The sequence below is a fragment of the Ostrinia nubilalis genome, chromosome 4 (assembly GCF_963855985.1).
Source record: "Ostrinia nubilalis chromosome 4, ilOstNubi1.1, whole genome shotgun sequence".
In the NCBI taxonomy this organism is placed as follows: domain Eukaryota; kingdom Metazoa; phylum Arthropoda; class Insecta; order Lepidoptera; family Crambidae; genus Ostrinia; species Ostrinia nubilalis.
This window is the reverse complement of record NC_087091.1, coordinates 8,420,471-8,443,926: the sequence shown is the minus strand read 5'-3', so window position 1 is coordinate 8,443,926 and position 23,456 is coordinate 8,420,471. Positions and strand designations below refer to the sequence as shown.

Genomic DNA, 23,456 nt, shown 5'->3' with positions numbered 1-23,456 from the left:
ATCAATTTTATCGACGATGGAATCCGACACCATCGTTACATCTATAAATGATGTGCGTCTCACACCAAGTGCGACAGTTTCGTAGGTCGGTATAAGGCCTGTGTTTGAACGACGTAAAATACAAACCAAAATTGCCAGCTGCATATTTAATAACTAATTATATTGTCGAGGCACTGAGAAGTCATTTTTGTGAAACTTAGATGATGTTATTACAAAACTTCTCACGCCCCGCTCGAAACATAGCAGGCAGCGACATAAATCTGAGTTAAAAGTTAATTTTGTCAATCCGGATAATTCCTCAAGGTTTAATCAGACTAAGTTGGGTGTAATTAATGTTCACTAAGGCCACACAATCTAGGAAAGCTTCGGCTTAGCCCGCTACGGAAATCGGGAGTTTGGTGCGTCGCGACGGGCGCGGGATCTTGCCCACTAGCGCCGCGGCAGTGCTTCGGAGACTCGCGGAGCTGACGAGCGTGTCGCCAAAGCTCCCCGAAAACCCGCACCGAATTCACGTTCGCCGGTCTGTCGAACTCGAACAAATAACTCCGGGCCTAATTAGCGCGAGTCAAACAAAGTTTTAATCAAATCAATTTGGACACCGTGCAAGTGATTTTGTTGGACCTCGCCTTTCTTGTGAGTTTTGGAACTGAAAACTTTTGGGGAGGACCTTGGTAATTATTTTATTTTATTTTTAGTGTTAATAGATTTAAGTAGGTACCTACTTAGTAACCAATTATCCTTATTTAAATAGATATGATTTATTAATAACAAGCAATGCAGTAATTAGGTAGGTACTACGAGTATTACATTTTAAAGTAATTTAGTAAATAATACGCTTGTTTTTAGAGATTTAGGTCATGTTTAATGTCAACATTATCACGTAACAGCAATAATACTTATACATATGATAAACAATGTTTACCTTAATTCGATAAATAATCAAGTGGTTCATAAGATCAGCGGATGACCACTAAATGACATTTATTTTATCGATAGTCAATTTTAAATAATAAAATTTTCTTATTTAAAGAATTTTAATCCTTACTTACCCGTAACGATCGTAAAATGAGTTAAAATAATTAAATTACTGTCAAGACTGTTCCTTAAAACCGCAGGGATTAACCCTCCTTCAACCTGGTCAACTTGGAGAAATATTTGTTTTCCATTAATTTATAACCATTTATTCCCATTTCTTATAATCCATCAGCTTTGAACTTGCTCTGTCCCTCTAGTGACATTAATAAATCATCACACCTCTCAGAATCATTTAATTTCGAATCAATACTTCAGCAAACGGACGGATGGAAAAATACGGTTCTTCAGTTCGTAAGACTTCAAAACTCAATAAACTTCACAAGTTTTTCCCATAAAAACTAAACTTGTCTTTTTTATACTCCGAAGGTGCCACGTGCCTTACTACCCAGCTCCGTAACTAAAGGATACCAAAATGAAGGATTTTCTCATCAAGCATGACGGTATAACGCCCAAAAAAACAAATGAATTGATAAAGTACGGGAAAATCGTAAATTTTCCGATAAAAAGTATCACTAAGCATAGTTACATTTCACCGATCTAGTTTTGATAACTTTTATCATCCTTTCTTAATTATTTCTTCTATACTTATAATAAATCTGTAGAGAGGTCAATTCTGTACATGAAATATATTTTCAAAATAACTACCAGGGGGTGATTAGTGATCGATACTGATGCCAAAAATGCAATCAGTAAAATTTTTGTCTGTCTGTCTGTCAGTATGTTCCTTATAGAAACAAAAACTACTGGACGGATTTTAACGAAACTTGGTACAATTATTCTTCATACTCCTGGGCAGGTTATAGTATACTTAGGAATTCCCACGGGAACAGGAATTAGCGGGAAAATCTTTTTGTATGAAAAATCTAAACCGCTTAAGTTAGACGCTTGAAATTTGACATGCAGGTACCTTAGTAGGTAAACTTAAAGCTTAGTTACAACAGAATATTGCACAATTCCCACGGGAACGGGAACTAGCGGGAAAATTCTTTTGTATGAAAAATCTAAACCGCTTAAGTTAGACGCTTGAAATTTGGCATACAAGTACCTTAGTAAACTTAAAGCTTAGTTACAACAGGATATTGAAAAATTCCCACGGGAACGGGAGTAAGAAAAAACATTTGTGTGAAAAAATCTAAGCCGCGTAAGATAGATGAAAGCGGTAAAACGGGATCCACGCGTACGATGTCGCGGGCAGCCGCTAGTCTTTAATAATTGGTTTATTTTTGTAACTCTACATCTTTACCTTGTCACAAAAACAGTAAATCTATAATTTAACCATGGTTGAGTTGCACCACCTTATTTTAACCATATCATTAACAATAACTGGTGCTTTTTATATGGAGTTTGACAGATTTTAGACGTTTGTCAAAGTTAAAGTAAGATGGTGCAACTCAGCCTTACGCCCGTATTCACAAACGTTACTATGAGGCCTCACAGTACGCGTGGACGTACAGGACCAATCACAGAGCTTTATTCGATGCTGTGCGTTTGATTTGCTGCTTCATATAGCAAGCATCGTTTGTGAATCCGGGCGTAAGTAAGTTATTAAAAATATCAAAGAGCATTTCTGTTTTAATTTATTTTGAACATTTTGTGACGTGAAGGCTCTACGTAAATGGTTATGATTATTTTGATTATATCCATAATTCATTAAATAATAATAGACCTAATTAAGCCGTGTAATTTGCCTAAGCGCGCCACATCAAATATTATTAACGATGTAATCTGTATGCCATCCGGTATCCCCCCTTCTCTGTAAAGCTTCTCAGATCTATTTAATATAGTCTTGTTGTAAGAACAGCTTCGTTAAATAGAGCACTATCATATTATAATTTACCTTAATTATCCCTTCAAACGTGTGTAACCTTAAACCGTATAATTTTTATATTATGACAATTAAAGACTTCTTTCTTAATCATTTAGCAGGACTTCTAGATCTTCAAAAACTATCCCAAAACTTAAATAAATCCTAAGGGCATTTGTGGATGAAGATACCTCTGTCTAAAGATTTTCGCCTATCATGATGGATGAAGAGGTAATCGAGTAGACAATCCGTCGGTAGTAGTGAAAGATGCTGGCAGCCGAGTTAGTCTTTATTACTTATGGATATCGCGATCCCCGTACTATTTCAATTTAGAGTAAGTATTCAAAGTACCATTGATAATACTCGTAATATCACTAAGCATAGTTAAAACAAAGTCGCTTCGCAGTCTGTCTATCCCTATGTATGCTTGGATCTTTAAAACTATGCAACGGATTTTGATGCGTTTTAATAAATACTTAGAGTGATTCAAGAGGAAGGTTTATAATAATAATATGTATACTTAGCACCCGTGCAAAGCCAGGGCGGGTCGCTAGTACCAACTAAATAGGTACTACTTTTTCTTACGTGCGGACTCATCAATTCATCCACTATAAGATTTTTAACAGCAAGGTTCTTCAACCTTTCATGAGAATACAAAAGCGGTAAATCTTTTTGTAGCGACACATGATTCCTTACTTCAGGAGGCATGACACGCTCGGTCTGAGTGACGTCAGAACGCTGTTAGCCTTTAGGAAAGATGAAACGCCTTTTTGTTCATTGAATAGGTATAATGGTTTATGGGTAGTTGACTTTTCCACAACACTATCGGAATAATCGCTTACGGTAGCCAAGTTACACTCATATTTGTCACATCTACGAGTAGATACTAATATTATAATAAAGCTGAAGATTTTTTTTGTTTGCTTGATCGCAGGAACGGCTAATCTCAGGAACTACTGGTCCAATTTGAAAAAAGATTTTTGTGCTGGATTGCCCATTTATAGAGGAAGACTTTAGGCTATAATAACCCTACAGCCAATAGGGGCTGAGCAGTAAAGAAAAATGTTGCAAAAAACGGGAAATAAAAAACTATTTTCACGCGTACAAAGTCGCAGGCATAGCTAATGTTAACATGGGTATAACTTGGCATTTTGTCTGTTTGTCAGAATTGTGGGATTACTTTAATTAGTGGTCCATATACATATTATAGACACGTAATCAAAGGGATAATTTCCCACCGCTCACCACTAAGTATATTCCCACTACTATATGTCGTATGTACTTGGTTTCGTAATCAGGGCCCCCGGGTACCCTTATCGTCCTTCCCGGTAAGCTATCTGACGCTAAGCGGAACTAAAATTTTGAAAACACTTTGTAATGGAAACTATTTGGAATTTTCGGCTTAACAAGAGCACAAAGACTTTAATAAAACGAATATCCCAACATTATTTACCTACCTAGTTGCTTTTGTGTTATATTATGACGATATATTGTGATTTTAACGGAATACTTGTAAATGTTTATTCCTCTTTTTATATTGTAGGCTCTAGAGATGCGTGATAGTTTTCTGACCAAAAAGGACTATACAGTATTTCAATATTGTATTACTACTTAATAAAATAACCCTGTTGCTATGCTATTCCAAGAATGTAACGTGTAATGTTGTTAAAGTATTATTTACAGGATGTGAACAATAAATTATATCTCATTATTAACTTCTATACGTATTTTTACCTATAAGTGCTTTATACAATACAAGCGAAGCCGTTGGAAATATTCCGAATAAGGCACATTTAAAATGCAAACTGAATATTAAATGACTAGCGGCGTATTGAAAATGGCACGTTCAAATAATATGAAAGAGCAGAACAAAAGTTTTTTAGTGCTTAGAGATAACTTAAAAATAACCTATTAAATAATACCGGCCAGTCGCGTTTCAGCTTATTCGTGTATAAAACTCGATCTAATTTAACTGTGAAATAAATTAGAAATACTTTTTTTCAATTGCTAGCTTTTGCTCGCGTCTTCACTCGCGTGAAATTCAATGTGTCACAGAAAGACCGACTTTCTTGACTTATCATTTTAATTTGGCCAATTATCTCTAAAATACCGTTATAAATTATAGTCTACGTGTCATTCTCATGTAAAACAATTATACTAAAATCCATTCTGTAGTTTTTACGAGAAAAAGTAACAAATATCTAACACATAATAGGATAGAAAGTGGGATGAATTTCAGATCCCATAATGAAACAAAATTAAACTTAAACTAAAGCAAACTCAGAAGTCAATTTTCCTTCAGAAATCTTCAGCAGCATTCAGAAAAGATATTTAGTATTTTCAAGGTCTTAAAATAACTGAATCTTCAACTAGTCATTGACACCCGCCTCCGCGCGGCGCTTCGGGGCTTTCGCGGCATAATACCTACCTACAAAAATATTACAGTCCGTGCTAGGATTGTAATACGGATTAAAACGCAGAACAGAGGTTTCCCATTACTGGCCCACATTTATTTCGTAGTTAAAACTTTTACTTTTATCAGAAGACAAAAAATTTAGCCCTGAAAGTTGTTCTCCCATTTTGTACTGAAACTTTGGTTTCCGGTCGCGCAACTGGACATCGGGCGGAGCCGCTTGCACAGATTCGGTTTCAACTTTTAACACAATTCTTTTTTAAATCTGGTTTCCACTGGTCCCGTTTTTTGATATTTTTTGACTCGCTACATCACAATTACTCAATTTTATTAATCGAAGTTGCTTTGCAAATATAGTTAAAAATATGTAATACATATTTTTTTACACTAAGCAGATTTATAGAGGTGTCGCCCTTTACCAATCTGCACTAGACCCACGAGATCTAGAGAATAATTTAGAGTGAGGTCCTAGTACACTCGTTCCCTTTGTATTATTAAATCATTTATTTAACTTGAGCTAACGCGTAGAGAATAAACATTGCCAGCAGAATCTTTTAAGTGGGTTTAGAACGAAACGAAAGACGTGAAGCTGGTTTCAAATTAAAGCGGGCTAAATGTCAAATTGCTGTTAAGTATTTCAGGTCACCAATTTTCATCATGAACCGCTGTTAACTCAAAATCAAATAACTTCACGTGAAAAGGTGAGCCGTTTATTAAATTCCTAATATCAAATCTCCTGCACAACAAAAAGTGATTTGTAGTACTGTCGTCTGTGTAAATTGACGTCATTTGTGTCTAGTTAACTCAATGTCTGACTCAAACGCGCATAAATAGCAAACAATCAAGTGATGTGGGTATGCTAATAGACTCCATGGTACCCAAACTTAATGCTCATTTTCCGATATTACAGGCTATTAACGTTGCGATTTAAAAAACGACCCTTCAAATGCCAGTCAGAACAATGATTTGTATTGTTACAAACTGCGTTCAGCGATTTGCGAACAAAGTATTATTTATTCGCTCCCCTTTTCGTTACGATTACAACAAGTGAAGCGGATTTCTCCAAAGGATACTTGGTCTCCGAAGCACAATATTTCAACGCAAAAATTGTCATTGTGATGGTTCAATCGTACAAAAACACTCAAAGAGTCCGTGAGTGGCGTTGCGGTAGCGTTGCGGTGTTTCCCAAGAATCCCATCGGGATCAATTCGGAATTTTTCTCGTTCAAAATGGCTGACGGGGAACTGGCAAATGACCGATTCATCCAGAACTTATAGTTCGCAGATGACATCGGATTTATGGCACTTATAAATGACTAGCGTCTGTTGTAACTCAACGCGGGCGCTGGAAGCCGCAATAACCGAAGGACTGTCGCCGCGGTTGTTTTAGTCTGTTTGTTTTTACGCGATAAACCGCTTTCGAGCTCGCTTCTGAGCCACTGTGACGGCAGCTGCTCAAACTACTTTGCGTATAGTCATCTCCCTTCAGCTTACTCGATGGAAAATTACAAAATTCAGCATCGCTTGTACGAGATTATTAATTGTGGGTAAACAAGCTTTACGTTTTCACTTAATTGTTCTTTGTGATTATATCCAGAATCTTATCCATTTTCCTCATAACGTGATACGTATAAATCCTTATTAAAGCTCTCTTGTATTATAGCCTAGAGGCAAGCCTTTATAAGACTGAGTGCTCGGATACATGATTAATAAATTTATTATTATAAGACGACTCCCTCGTTACTACATATTTTAAGAGCTAAATATTTGTCGCAACAATTTCATTAATATAAACTATAATATCTCCTTTAATTTCGGAAACGATAAAATCACACGGGTAGTTGCCATAAATAATGAACTGCACCATTTCGCGCAAGATTAATTTGTGCAGTTGATAAAGAGGACAATGGCAGGTAGGGAGCGGGAACAAAGCGCAATGTTCCTTCTTTCTCTTCCGTGATTAAACCACTTTGTTATGGTAGTTTTATTCTGTTTCAAAACTGTAGATAGAGGTAAATTACTCATATTTAATCTTAAAAGATAGGTAAAGTTTCATATAAAATATATATTACTTTGTACATTGTAAAGTATATTAAAAATTCCTACCTATCAATGTAGGTAGTACTAAAAGCAATCATTGCCTGATCTATCGACAAACACATAGCTCAAACCACAATTTTTTCAAAGCAAGCGAAAATCAAAAGTGAGCGAAGCCGCAGGAATAGAGCTAGTCATTAAAAGATTTTCTATTCAAACTTACACATAAAATACTTATCATAGTATGTTATAAAATTACTGTTATTTTATTACGTCTAATTCAATTTTTATAAATAAGTTTCTTAATGACCGCCACTCAGTCCCTCTCGAAAATTCCCTTTGACGTCCATTTCTTGGTCTGAAGTAGATTGTTCAAGAGGCCGTAACCTCGAAAATAGCAAGTATCGCTCCGCTGATAGTAATCCAAATTAGGAAAATGTAATGAATAAATTCCACGACAAAGTGAACAAGAGTGCTGAGGGTCAGCGCAGCGTAATCGTTATATCTCTTATCATAAGGAAAATTTGAAGACGTTACTTAGGCTATTATCATGTTCTCACTCACACTTTCAAACAAAATATGTTTTTCATGAGGTACAGTCAACATCAAATAGATCGTGACCCCCGAAGTGGTCAATTTGATAACATTATTTATTCCAATTGTAACAAAGATGTATTGCAAACTTTTTGGGTACATTGGGTGTTACGAACTATTTGATGCTGTAAGTATGTGTCAGGTTTCACTTGCTACAACACAAACATCTCTCTCAGATACCTCCAAAGCCAGTAAAAGGTATTTAATACTCTAATATCTTTTAGTTTCTCTATTGTCAGACACCCACCACTTTATATGAATTATCTACATAAATAAGCGTTAATTTTCCGGCAGAGTGCCACTAAATAATAAAATTTTCATTATGTCAATTCTAAGCTTCGTAAAATGCGTAATTAACCTACTCTTAACTACAGTAATTTGGTTATGAGTCAGTCAGTAATGATATAAGACTATCAATAAATCATACGTTATATAAAATCGGACTAATAATTAGTAGATCAATCTAATTACTTCCTAATTATATGGGCCTACCTTGTCTTACAGGAGTAGGTCTTTTTGACCTAGATAAACGATGTGACAAACTCGTAGCTGGCATATTAATTAACAAAATTATGTATAATCTACGTTGGTTTTAACGCCAGTTTTTACGTAAATGTAACTCGCGTTTCAAGCGAAACTTACGAGCAATCAAATTATTCGCCTCAGTAGAAGTGAGTTGAACTGAAAAATGCTAGCCCAATGAGCTGTTAATAGCATCATTCACAACGGATGCATATACACGAGTATGTACAATTGAAACAAAACATGTCGAGTAAACGCTGGCATCATCTCGTTACAAATATGGGGCAGGGCGCGAGGCGCTCAGCGAAATGTGTCCCATTGCTCTTTGTGTAGCTTTCTTTTGTTCAATGATCTACCCGCACGCGGGAAGGTGTAGTTTTGCGATTGTTGCAGAATGTTTGAGCTTATTTCGACGAGCATATTCGATCATCGATACTGTTGTCACGTGTATCTTTTCCTTGGAATAGTCGATAACAGATCCAATTGGATCGCAATGTTATTGTTATTGTTTTAAATATTTTTCACTTGTTTATATACCTACAGATAATGATGTTTTGTAATTGATAGGTACATGTTGCGTAGTTAAAATCTTGCCATCTTATTAACTTTTTTTTATGCAAGACCTACCTTACCTATTTAGTATGATTTAAACGTATCAATATTCTCTCCTTAACAGATAGTTTTATTAAGCCACAATTTCATGGCTTCATCTTCATCAAACAAATTACAAATAATTAACTTTTTAAAAAAATAAAACCGACTTCAAATGCGTAAGCACAAAAAAAAACTAAAAATTAAAAATATTGCGTATAAAAAAGTTCATCCCCAATTTTCCACCCTTGGGGGTGAAATATTTTCTTCAAATTCGCATGAAACCACCCTTTTGATAATACCTATTCAACAAAAAAATAATCGTTCAAATTGGTTTATAATCGGCGGAGATATTGCGTATAAAAAAGTTCATCCCCAATTTTCCACCCTTGGGGGTTGTTTTTTTTATTATTAAATTTAAATGGGACCACCCTTGAGGTATTACCTATACGCCGAAAAAAGATTTGTTCAAATCGGTTCATAATTGGCGGAGTTATCGCGTAACAAACATAGAAAAAAAAAAAAAAAACATACGGGTCGAATTGAGAACCTCCTCCTTTTTTTGAAGTCGGTTGAAAAACATACGGGTCGAATTGAGAACCTCCTCCTTTTTTTGAAGTCGGTTGAAAACAGCTAATGAAGTATTAAAAGTTACAGTGAAAGATAAAGTTTTCTCTTTTATATTACTTTGGGAAGCTCATTAAGAAGATTTACTATTTCTTCATCAAAACAATGAGTTTATTCATTTCCAAGCGCTATGCAAGTCAAATGAAGACATCGCCAGCGCAGCACATAAAGCTTTCTCAAACTTAAAAGTGCCGTAAAAGTCTGAGAGTGTTTTAAATTCAAGATTTAGTGTTTTTCTTTAATTATTTTCTATTTATAGAAACGAGTCATAACTTAAATGTTGTTTTAAATAATTTAAATTTAAAATAGCTCTTAGCTTATGCTGGAATCGCTTATAGTCCAGTAGAATTAGCTTTTAAATCGGAAATAATTCCTACAAAAGATTTTATTGTTTTAATGGCTTCATTGGTTGCCCATTAAGACTCTCCTAAGTTTTCGACTTCGACGGAGTTGTGCTTAAGTGGTGGGGGCCCCCGAAAGAGGCATTTTTTCGGTTTTCCGGTTATACCGCGTAAAGGACTTACCCTATCAAAAAGTGGTCTTCATGACGGTTGAAGGGCACTTAATCCTGCATTGAATAAGACCAAATTCATATGTTTTGGACAAACCGTTCTCGCGCTAAAGTTCGGCAAAGTAGAAAATATACGTATAATTAATGACCCTCTCCACGTCCAATGGTTTGTTACCCACAGGCTTCCAAGTCTTGAAAAGGGCCACCTCAACCAGTGTAACCCTATCAAGGCTTACGAGCTTGATGCGCCTATCCTTGTTCGTCCCAGCCGTTCCTTAACTGCGGTTGCTGCACCTCTTCCTGGCACTCACCTGAACGACTCTGTGTTACCTACTGTCGCTGCCCCTCTTCCTTGTATCCTCCTGCATGACTACGTTGCCTAGCCGTATGCCTGGTCTAAGGTTCGACGCCAAAAATCAACAACAACAAGTTCATATTAAAACGCTGAAGAGTTTTTTGTTTGTTTGTTTGAACGCGCTAATCTTAAGAATTACTAGTTTGATTGAAATCATTATTTTTGTGTTGAATAGCTCATACATTGAGGAAGGTTATAGGATATATTGTTTGTTTGTTTGTTTCAGCCAAATGACGTCCACTGCTGGACAAAGGCCTCCCCCAAGGTTTTCCACAATGAACGGTCCTGCGCTGCCCGCATCCAGGCTCTTCCCGCGACCTTTACCAGATCGTCGGTCCACCTAGTAGGAGGCCTGCCCACGCTACGTTTTCCAGCCCGTGGTCGCCACTCGAGAACTTTCCTGCCCCAACGGCCATCGTCTCTACGAGCTATGTGCCCCGCCCACTGCCACTTGATTTTAGCAATTCTGCGAGCTATGTCGGTTACTTTGGTTCTCCTACGGATCTCCTCATTTCTGATTCGATCACGCAGGGAAACTCCGAGCATAGCCCGCTCCATCGCCCTTTGGGTGACCTTGAGCCTTCTTATGAGGCCCATAGTAAGCGACCACGTTTCGGATCCATATATCAACACTGGCAATACACACTGCTCGAAGACTTTTGTCTTGAGACACTGCGGTATTTCGGACATGAGTATATGGCGAAGCTTCCCGAACGCTGCCCATCCGAGTTGGATTCGACGATTGACCTCTTTCTCGAAGTTGGACCTACCTAGCTGGACTGTTTGTCCCAGGTATACATAATTGTCGACAACTTCGAGTGTAGAGTCTCCAACCTTCAGAGGAGTGGGTGCAACACGGACATTAGACATGATTTTTGTCTTGTCCATGTTCATTCTGAGGCCCACTTGTTGAGAGGCTCTACTGAGGCCATCGAGCATTGTGCCTAGATCCTCCAAGGTCTCAGCCATGACTACGATATCGTCCGCGAATCGAAGGTGGGTGATGTACTCGCCGTTGATATTTATGCCAAATCCGTTCCAGTCCAGAAGCTTGAAGACATCTTCCAGGGCGGTGGTAAACAGTTTTGGAGATATAACGTCTCCCTGTCTTACCCCTCGCTGCAACTGGATAGGTTTCGAATCCCGATCCTGGAGGCGGACCGACATTGTGGCGTTTTTGTACAAACCCCTCAACACTTCGATATATCGATAGTCAATTTGGCACCTTTGGAGAGACTGTAGCACTGCCCAGGTCTCGACCGAATCGAAGGCTTTCTCATAATCCACAAACGCCAGGCAAAGTGGTTGATTATACTCCTCGGTCTTCTGTATAATCTGCCTTAACGTATGTATGTGGTCTATGGTACTAAAGCCTTTTCGGAAACCGGCTTGTTCGGGAGGCTGGAAGTCGTCGAGCCTGCGAGCGAGACGATTCGTAATGACTCTTGAAAACAGCTTGTAGACATGGCTCAGAAGCGAGATGGGTCTATAATTCTTTAATAAGGTTTTGTCACCTTTTTTGAAGAAGAGTACCACCACGCACCTTGTAGGATATATACAATCACTCAACGACTAATAGAGGCGAAGCAGTAAAGAAAAATGTTGCAAGCACGGAAAATAGTATTTAAACTATTTTCACTCGTACGAAGTTGATTTTGTGGCGTCGAACCTTGGACCAGGCATATGGCTAAGCAATGAAATCGTACAGGAGGGTACAAGGAAGAGGGGCAGCCACATTAGGTAACACAGAGTCGTTCAGGAGAGTGCCAGGAAGAGGTGCAGCAACCGCAGTTAAGGAACGGCTGGGACGAACAAGGATAAGCGAATCAAACTCGTGAGCCTTGTTAGGGTTACACTGGTTAAGGCGACCCTTTACAAGGCTTGGAAGCATGTGGGTAACAAGCCATTGGACGTGGAGAGGGTCATTAATTATACGTATATTTTCTACTTTGCCGAACTTTAGCGCGAGAACGGTTTGTCCAAAACATATGAATTTGGTCTTATTCAATGCAGGATTAAGTGCCCTTTAACCGTCATGAAGACCACTTTTCGAAAGGGGAAGTCCTTTACGCGGTATAACCGGAAAACCGAAAAAACGCCCCTTTCGGGGGCCCCCACCACTTAAGCACAACTCCGTCGAAGTCGAAAACTTAGGAGAGTCCTAATGGGCAACCAATGAAGCCATTAAAGCAAAAAAATCTTTTGTAGGAATTATTTCCGATTTAATCAATTTTTGTGTTTAATTCTACTGGCCTATTATTAATCATGTGAGAAAATATTTTTTTTATTGATGTAGTACCCACCATAATTATTAAATTATTATTGCTGAGATAATACTTACATATTTCAGAACGTTGAAACGTTATTTTCTACGGATTATAGCTTACAAACTCACATTATTTATGCGTAAACATAAAGCAAACAAACATACATTAATATTAAGAACATAAACGAAAACTGTGTAGGCTGAGTGATAATGTATTTTCGTCAAAGTTTTCATAACGAGAGACGATAATAACTTAATCTCTTTTAATCTATTTTTGGTCCTTCTAAAAACATTTAAGTTCATTGAAACTTCACAATACAAGATATTAGTAGTTAGTCATTTAAAAACGATCAGTTAATACTTTTTAAATAACTGTGGGTCAGTTTTTGTATGGTGTACATAATATTTATTTATTTATTTATTTATTTAAGGACAACCAACAAAACATACACCATACATTCACAGTTTCCTTATAAATAAATTAAGCTAAGGTGTTGCCTTAATTAAAGGTTGCCACGACATGCACCGAATGTTGGATAACAATAACGTTGCCAAAGTGACAGAATGCAAAACAATAAATTATTAGCTAACCGTCGGAGTATACAATTCAGAAATTTGTTTTTTGAATTTACGTAGCGAAGATGACATATCAACGCTGGCCCCGGATGAACGTGACAGGTTGCTAAATTGTGACTGAATCCTGTTGATAGAGGAGAAATGACCCAGATTTGTCCTAAAACCATTTGCTTTAAACGGCACATACCTGGACAACCGAGCTAGTTTGAAGGGAACATTGAATTTAATCTGTTTAACGAGATCAGGACAATCTATGTAACCATTTATTATTTTATATAGGAATAGACAATCCAATATTTTCCTGCGGTCTTCCAAGCTATTCAGTTTAAAATAATTTAGGCGTGTATTGTAGCTAGGGAGCTGTTTAGCTAATTTATGTTGATATGACAAATGCCAAAGAAATCTCTTTTGTATTGATTCAACTCTGCGTTTATGTATTTCATAAAAAGGAGTCCAAACGACACTACCATATTCTAATCCCGACCGAACCAGTGAGTTGAAAACAGCAATTTTGCTAGATGCCTTTCTGAAATCCCGACAGTTTCTAAGTATGAAACCCAGCAACCTAAAGCCTCTTGTGACTATTTTATCGATATGCACGTGAAAACGCAGTTTATTATCAATGTAGACTCCAAGGTCTCGAATGACATCAACTTCTCGTATCACTTGGTTGTCTATATTATAAGAATTAAAATATTGATTCTTATTACGCGAAAAATGTACAAAGTTGCATTTATCAGCATTTAATTTTATTTTATTAATATTACACCACCGCGCGAAGCGATTCAGGTCATCCTGGAGGAGGCGCCAGTCATTAACGTTTTCCAAGCGAACTGTAATTTTGAGATCGTCAGCATATAAATGTATTTGTGAGTTATGAAAGCATGAGTGAACGTCATTGATGAAAATGTTAAAAAATAAGGGACCTAAGTGGGAACCCTGGGGTACTCCTGATGATGCCAAAAACCTATCAGATGCGAATCCGTCGATCACAACTCTCGACAACCTGCCGACGAGGTAAGATGCACACCAGTTCAGCAAGTTTCCTGTGATACCAAAGTGATAAAGCTTGTTAACAAGGATTTGATGGTCCACCTTGTCGAACGCCTTGCTGAAATCCGTGTATATAACGTCAACAGGAGTGCCACGATCCACTGATTCAACCAACTCAGACATGAAACAGACTAAATTTGTTGAGGTTGATCTGGCTTTCATGAATCCATGTTGCTCAGGTATGAGAGCGTTTTTTACGTGCCAATATAAAATGGGATGAATCAAAACCTCAAAAACCTTTCCAAATACAGGCAAAATAGAAACAGGACGATAGTTTTTTACTGCTGACTTGTCACCCGATTTGTGTATAGGAATAACTAGCGCCTCCTTCCATGCAGATGGGAACTGGCCTGTTGAAACAGAAAAGTTAAAAATTATGCTTAGAGGTTCAGCTAAATATTCACTACAATGAGTAACAAATACAGGGGGTATACCATCTGACCCTGCTCCCTTATGTGGGTCAAGTCTTTTTAAAACCCTTTCAACGGCATCTTTCGAAAAAGATATACTATTTAAGCAATGTGAATCAGGATTGTCAGGGATAGTTGGTCGCAAAGTATCGAGCTTATCGTTATTTTCATATACATCGGAAAAACATGAAGCGAAAAATTCACATATATCTGATATTTGAGTTGCAATTTGGTTACAATAGTGCATGCTCGAGGGATACGAACTGAGGCCATTACGTTTTTGTTTTAAAAAAGACCAGAACAGTTTAGGGTTTGCAGTTAAAGAGGACTCGATCGATGCAATGTATTTTTTATAATTCATACGTGTGAGTTGTGTACATCTCTTCTTAAGTAAAGGATATGTTAAGTCATCTAGCGGGTTCATATATTTGGAAAAAAGCTTACGATATTTATTCTTTTCACGGAGAGCATTAATTAAACACTTACTGTACCACCTTGGGTATTTATCTGAGTTGGACTTAGACAATGGAACATGTTTCCTAATAATGTCATTGATAACATTATAAAATGCAGATACCATTGTGTCAATACTAGAATACTGCGAGAACAAATCATGCCACTGTATTTCCATTAATGCGGCAATTATTTTAGAGTAGTCTGCTTTATAAAATTTAAACCTAGGTTCTTGTTTAGTGAGAACACAGTGTGAAGTGCTACATTGTAACTCGCATTCCAATGGTGGGTGATATGTATCGATGTTAGTTAGAGGGGTTTCACTAACGCGCATACCGGACACCGACATATTAGACAAAATTAAATCCAATATCCTATCCTTACTGTTCTTGATCCAGTTATATTGATTTAAATCGTGATAAGCAATAAAGTCAGAGAGCATATTTTCATACACACTTTTATGGCTAATTGATGCGGTAAGAGGCGACCCAGGCTGACCATGCCAGTGTACACGCCACCCAAATTAAAATCGCCTAATATTAACGTTTTTTTAAAGTTTACAGATATTCTATTCACGTTGTCGAAAAAGTGTTCAATAATGTGTTTTTGAATAGGTGGTGGTAAGTATACGCTGCATATCATTAGCTTTTCTACCTGATTGTCTACACAAATATCCACACTAACCCACAAATCCTCACAATTGCTCTCGAATTACGGTTGACGACTTGATGTTAACCACTTTGACACTGCTATCAAAACTCCTCCACCCGATTTGTTGCAGTGAAATCCGCTAGATTCGCGATCGCGCCTATAAACCCGGTACCTGTCACAAAACAATTCAGAATCCAGTATGTCACCGGCCAGCCACGTCTCACACAGTACAATTATGTCATATTCGCACGTTAACATATTAAAATAAAAATCATTAGTTTTGGTACGTAGTCCTCTAACATTTTGAAAATATAACTTTATTTGATTACCGAATTTAAATACAAGAATACCAACACTAGACGAAAACAAAAGCTACTTATTTAAGATTATTTAATGTATCCAAGTCGCGAATGAAAACAGCCTCTGAAGTGTCCGATTTACGCACGTACACTCGACCGCCGCGCACCCATACATATTTGAAGGACAGTTGTTTTGCACGAAGTCTAGCCGCCGCGTGAAGGCTTTTATTTTCGACGGTCAAGTTCTCAACTACGTACACCGGCGACCTCTTATCGTCCAGACCCAGTACGCTAGTATTCAATTTTTCTTTTTGATGAGTCTTGTTGTATTGAATTGAGGCGGCGAGCACCGAGTCCCTGGTGCGGGGAGTGGCGAACTTGACCAAAATTGATCGCGGTCTCGATGAGTTCGGGTTGGACTTTACGATAATCTTACAATCGATCACACAATTTAATTACAAATCAAAACAATGACTTTGAACTTAGATTAACATATTTATTACATTATTTTCATCCTTTATAAAGCTGCTTTTAAACTTAATATAGATAGTAGGTACCTACATGATATTATATTTGTAAAGCAGCTTTTAATCACCCTAAATTACTCGTAAATCAATAAAAGTGTATTCATTACACGCTATCATTAATGATTGGAATTGTAACAAATAACTTTTCTAGCACTAGTCCAATTATTTGGAGCAATTAGTGGGTAACGTTAATGGCCGTAATCCATCGAAATGGTCCACTATATGCTTGTAGTAGAACCTGTCTGTAGTAATTTAAGAATAAAAACTGTGACATTTTAATAAGAAACCTTAACGCCCCGTATTCACAAACGATGATTGCTTAAGTGATGCAGCAAACTGAACGCACAGCGTTGAATAGAGCTCTGTGATTGGTTCGTGTGTCACCTTGTGCGTCCACGCGCACTATGAGACCTCATAGCAATGTTTGTAAATACGGGCGTAAATCTACGAGTAAACTTAAATAAATGACGATCTTTTCTGACTTAAAACGTTATCATTATGCTCCATTTTACGTATACTTTTTATTATACACCATCTGAAACTTCACCTGAGCCCCGATTACGGTAACTTTTATAACGTCTACAATCCAGACGCGTTTCTGATTCTGCGATACGATTGGTCAAAACAGCTGACGCTGTTGAACGACCAATCGTATCGCAGAATCGAGAAGCGTGTCTGGATTGTTGACGTTAAAAATTACCGTAATCGGGGCTCTGGCTGGACTGTAATCACCACCTTAGGAATCTTTCAAAGTTTTTACAAATATTTTATTTACTAAACATGATGTCTGCGACAAATCTAAATTTGGTATCGCTTTCATCTTTACTGTTTGAAGAAAACATGCCAATCTACTTAGCTTTGTAAATTGAATTTTATTAGTAGGTAAGTAATTATAATTAACATTGTTTTCTGCGGAACGCGTCTTAATAAAATTAAATATGGCTTCTACGTGCATTCGAGGAATTCTTTTTTTATTTCATTTATTAACTTTTTATTATTTTACGAAATCTCTGTTACTGTACTGCAATTAGGTAGGAGCTAAGTAAGTATTCTCATTATCTTAAGATAATTGTCTTCAAATTTGAAACTCCTAGGTTATTTTGGTAAGAGCTAACTTACGTATATTGCCTTAATTACTTCATAAATATCAAATTAGACTACGAGTAATATCTTTAATAACTCAACCTAATTGAATCAGTAATTATTAGCATCAAAGATTAGATTACACTATAATGTAATTGAAAATTATTATTCACTTACGTAACTAATGCGTAAAGTCTAGGCTATATTTTACTATTTTACAAGGATCACCCTTTATCAAAAACCCCGGCTCTAAAAGACATAAAACTGTCACGACAATAGAACAATGAAACGAGGTTTCATTTCAATCCACGCGTGAGCGTCCGATAAAAAATCCCAAGAAAGTATTATTCTTTGATATCGCAAGTAGACCGGTTACTTGAATTTCGCTGTTTTACCCGCTTGAGATTGAAAAGGATGGTCTAAATTGAGGGATTAGACGTTCTGTCTGTGTCAATATGATAAGCGCTGAGAAAGGCCCGGAGAAATGTTAAATGCAAACAGAGGACAAAGAGCTTCTCCGAGATTGGTCAGAGTCCGGCGCTGACATCTGGGCGCGATTGTCCCGTGATCTTGTATCTACAGCGGCTGCAATCGGCCGGGGACTGTTTATTCAGACGTGTAATTGTAAATTCAATCTGGAAATTGATATCATCGTCCATCCTGTAATGGCTAATATACCGGGAAAAAAGTCAAAGATTAAAACTTCGTCGTAACTTCGAAACATTTTTTTATACTTTATTCGACTCTTACAACCGTATTCACAAACATTACTATGAAGTCTCACAGTGCGCGTGGACGCACAGGGTGACACACAAACCAATCACAGAGTTGTACTCAACGCTGTGCGTTCGATATGCTGCTTCATTTAAGCAAGCATTTTTTGTGAATATGTACGGGCGTTGATCATAACTGAACACACCAATGAATGAAGTAACAACAGACACAATAATCTAAACTTAATTTGGCGTAAACGTAATCTTCTTCGTGATAGCTGATTACACACATTTGCATAGATATAGAAGTGTTTTACATAAGCAATACTGGTGTAAGTATAGATATGAATCTAATTTGCAACATCTGTCAAAGCTGGTTAGCAGTGATCTTATCACCCAAACGAACATTTGGTTATTTATGAGGCAAAATAATCAAAAGACCAACTTGTTACAACTTTTGTCAGAAAAACTTGATTTGCGGAGCCGAATTTTCCTGGTGGAATTTTCTCATACTTGGTCTATATGTGCTTTTGTCGTGTCTGTTCTTTAACAGAGTGTTTTCTGAAGTTTCCGATTCAATAACTTTAATTTATGTACAAAATAGCACGTTGACATTATAAAAATGTTTAAATTGTTCGAGATTCTCTATTATTAATTTGAAATAAGTATTTAAATTACAATATTTCTGTTTTAGTTCGTTTGATCAAAAGCGTTATTTTAGTGCTTGGAAATTAAAAAAAGAAGTAAAAAGTAAAAAAGTATTTATTACTAAAAGATGTCACATTGTACAAATTATTCTGGCGGTCTCTGCACTAAGCAGGAAAGCTTGTATCGCAGCGGCCAATACGAACAATTACCTTAAAAATAATAACATCGGTCTTAATAGGACGGACATGTTTAAACTAGTTAACTAGTTAGGCTTAACATTTATAATGTGTTAAAATATAGTTTATATATAAAACTTGTTTTCTTTTTATTTGATCTATAGACATTTTGAAGCTAACAGAAAACTCTACAGACTCTTTGTATACCCAAAACACGTTTTTCTTTTGTCTAGTTTCAGCGTGGCTATTCAATGTTAATTGTACCTTGTGCGGTCCACTTTGGTAGTATCTAACATTCAGCTTTGTGGCTGTATTTACCTAAAGGTGAATTTCAATTTTTTCAGGTACAGCGGCGAGGGAACAAAGTAAAATGTGCGAGTGTGTGTGGCGAACTAATAAATTAGATTCGTATGTGTGTGTACGCGATTGAAAAGCGTGAAACAAACTCGCATGTGTGTACACGCGGAGTGAACTGAACAAAATTGGTGGCATGGAGGTGATTCCGACTCCCGGCAGCCGCATACTGGTGGCATTCTTTGCCACTGTTTTTTGGGGCATGGGTAAGTCAATTAGACAATCTTACACAATGTTTATCTATCTTAAGGCCGGGTAGTAGAGAAAATGGCGAAAATGAGGTTTTCATTTTTCATTTTTGAGGTACTAAACAGTAAAATTAAAGGCTAAGATTTTTATTGGGCATAGTTGAGGATATTTTCTAGGGCTATTAACGGATGGAAACACGATTTGATGAAGTTGACTCGATAGAATAAATTCCCAAAGTTACCTCTATTCGTTTTCTATTTATGGTTTTATTTTTAAAATAAGCGATTTGAGATTCTGAATCTTTTACTAAACTAAAGTTCAGAAATAACTTGAGGGCTTTTAACGGATGAAATTTTTATATTGCGTCTTATTTAGTTACTATGTTAAAAAATGTGGAAAAAATCGTCCATGACGGCTTGGACAATCTCAATCAGTCGCGCGGTGGCGCTTACGGAGGACGGACGCGTGTCAGTTTTTTGGCCGTGACAGTTCGCGATTTGTCAATATTTTTGACAATGATGACTTTGATGAGTCACAGTATAATAATATCAGTGTTACTGGAGAAAGCTTAAATTTTTGATAATTAAAAATTATCAATTTTGTCTACCTATGGAAATTTAAATCGTTCGCATCCTTTTAAACGAAGACTCTACTCATGATACATAGTACATTCCTCAAATATGAGACAAAACCAATGAGTTAAAATTACATTTTAATATTACCTACATACAATCGTCTTACACTCTTTAGAAGAGCACACTGACACAAATAAATAATAAAAAATACTGTCTAAGGTCTGTATCTAAAGGTCTAAGCTGTAAGATAGAAGAATCTTCTAGCCAAAAAGATGGCAGATGCAGCAGATGTCAACGGATTTAAAACTGGAGTTGATGTGACTCCTTGTAGACTTGAGTGTCTAGAGCGTCCCTTCCTCCACCATGCGTAAGAATTTTCACAAAAATACTGTATAAGGCCTGTAGCTAAAGGTCTAAGCCGTAAGATAGAAGAATCTTCTAGCCAAAAAGATGGCAGATGCAGCAGATGTCAACGGATTTAAAACTTGGAGTTCATGTGACTCCTTCTAGACTTGAGTCTCTAGAGCGTCCCTTCCTCCACCATGCGTAAAAGTTTTCCAAAAATACTGTCTGAGGTCTGTAATAAAAGTCTAAACTGCAAGATAGAAGAATCTTCTAGCCAAAAACATGGCAGATGCAGCATATATCAACGGATTTAAGACTGGACTGGCACCACCTTGCAATGTCATCCTCTCATTGTTATCAGTAATGTAAATTATTTTTAAAATGTATTTAAAAAATAAAATGTTCGTTTTTTTATTTCAATAATCTGACCTCTCAACTCAACTACACTACACAAACACCTTTGTTCGCAACTGTACTGACGAAACCTCGATATTATACCGTTCATTTAAGATGGCAAGCTTTTTGCTGCGGTGATGCACTCCAGGCAACCGTGTGTGATGCTTATTGCTCATTAGTGATTTTCGATACAGAGCCCCGTACATACGTTATACATAAATTATGGAAAGAAAACACCCAGACCAATACAAACAAATATGTATGCAATTTTAGTATGATATTTTTATTTATTAACACTAGAAAGACCAAGGCAGTCAAATTGGCGGCAAAGCAATTTCATTGTTAAATATTTCACAAACTATGTTTTTGTTTCTTTTCATATTTTATGACTTTTCCTAATTTGCTATTGTTAAGCTAAATCTATATGAAAAAGAAAATAACAATATGTTGTATATGAGTTTCGATGACAAATACCTACTAAGACCGCGCACCGTCAATGTGACGGCATACATATAAAGGCGGCGATAAGAATAGTAAACAACGATTTCTTCAAACTAATGTGGGTACTTTTGTTTTTATTTATGTTGAATTGAATTCTGAGTAAGTTGTTACTGCCTAGCTTGTTTACATTTTACAGTAGACATTGGTTTCGTTCGGTGAGCAGTCGTGGTTATGTGGTTTCGAAACTAGTACAACCCTATTTCCAAAAAGGCCGAAACGTAACCACTGACAACTTTTTCACGTCTCTAAATTTGGCTAAAAAACTAATGGTCGAAAAGACTAGTATTGTTGGAACAATGCGGCGTGCAAGAAGAGAAGTTCCACCGATTTGTAGAGGTATTCGTACTATAAGATATGAAACTTTCATAATGAAAACCGAGACCGATATAACCCTTACTACCTATCAAGGAAAACCAGTAAAAATTGTTATTATTTTGAATACTCTACACCCCAACGTAAGCATAGGTACTGATAGAAAAAAGCTGCCTGAAACAGTTGAATTTTATAATGTAACAAAATTTGGTGTAGACATCATCGATCAAATGGCACGCAAATACACCGTAAGAGCTGGAAGTTGGAGATGGCCTGTTCACGTTTTTTTACAATATACTTGATTTAGCAGCTATAAACTCGTGGTTCTATATCAAAATGTCACAGGAATAAAAATTTCTCGCCATGATTTTATCCTTCAACTAGTGAGCGAACTACGTGAAGAGTATGTGTGAAAAAAATCCACTTCAACTGCGACTCAGAGACAATAAACTAATTCTGAAACAAGTGAACCATGTACTACAAACAATAAGAGGCGGCAATGTCAAATCAATAGTAATTGTAAAAAAAATGAAACATGTGAAAACTGCACTATCTGTAAAAAAGCTGTTTGTGGAAATTGTACAAAAGAGTCTAAAAAAACTATTACTTGTTACAAATGTTACTAACTTTAATGCTAAATTGTTTACTACTATTAAAAAATAAATTTGTATTATTTTTATTTTATTTTTTTATTTAAAATCTGTAATAATTTCATAAGTATTCTCACTTAATCTCTAGTACCGTCAAATTGACCGCTGCGGTCTTTGAAGGTATAGCATGCAGCCCGGCCCTTCTAGTAATAAACAAAAAGACTGAACAAAATTGATGCGTGTACTGATTAATGTAATTAACCACATGCAAAGCTTTGTGAATTGCAACAACTATAATTTATTATCCAAGCTCTAAATAATCGCTACTACGAGTAACTGATCATAAAATGTTTTTCCTATCGCTCAAGCTCCCGAGGATCTACCGATAGGTCGGATGACGTAATCTTGAAATTCTTTTAGCCAGCGCGGAACTTCCGGAAGGTCGGGTGACGCCACGCCTCTTTGAACCGTGTTTACTTTGGCAGTTATATTATATACAGGGTGGAAACGATAAGTGATCTCACTCGATTATTTCTAAACTACACAAGATATTGAAAATCTGGTTACTGATCCTGAAAGAGCTTCACGAGCTCTTTGTAACGGTATCAGTAATAGGTTACAGAATTAATTGGATCTATCCGAAAATTCAATGTTTTCAGCCTCCATACTAAATGTATGCCAGCCACACAATATGGAATGTGTATTTTTTTAAATTAAATATAAACACTTAAAATGAACTCGTAAATTGCATTCTTATTTCAAATGATTCATGGAAAACATTGGTTCTAGGCTTTACTTGCTATAATATTATCAAGACATGAGTGCCATGACTGTGGCAGTACTAAATGTAT

The 23,456-nt window shown here is 36.7% G+C and overlaps 1 protein-coding gene across 1 annotated transcript in view; it reads left to right on the top strand.

The window, feature by feature from the left end:
- Window positions 1-455: 455 nt before the first annotated feature.
- The window catches only part of LOC135088578 (uncharacterized), a 73,168-nt gene continuing 50,167 nt past the window's right edge, over window positions 456-23,456 (top strand). Inside the window, exons 1-2 of the mRNA XM_063983429.1 lie at window positions 456-671; window positions 19,688-19,903. Coding sequence (XP_063839499.1) covers window positions 19,834-19,903 — 70 coding nt within the window. The 5' untranslated portion in view covers window positions 456-671; window positions 19,688-19,833. The remainder of the gene's footprint in view (window positions 672-19,687; window positions 19,904-23,456) is intronic.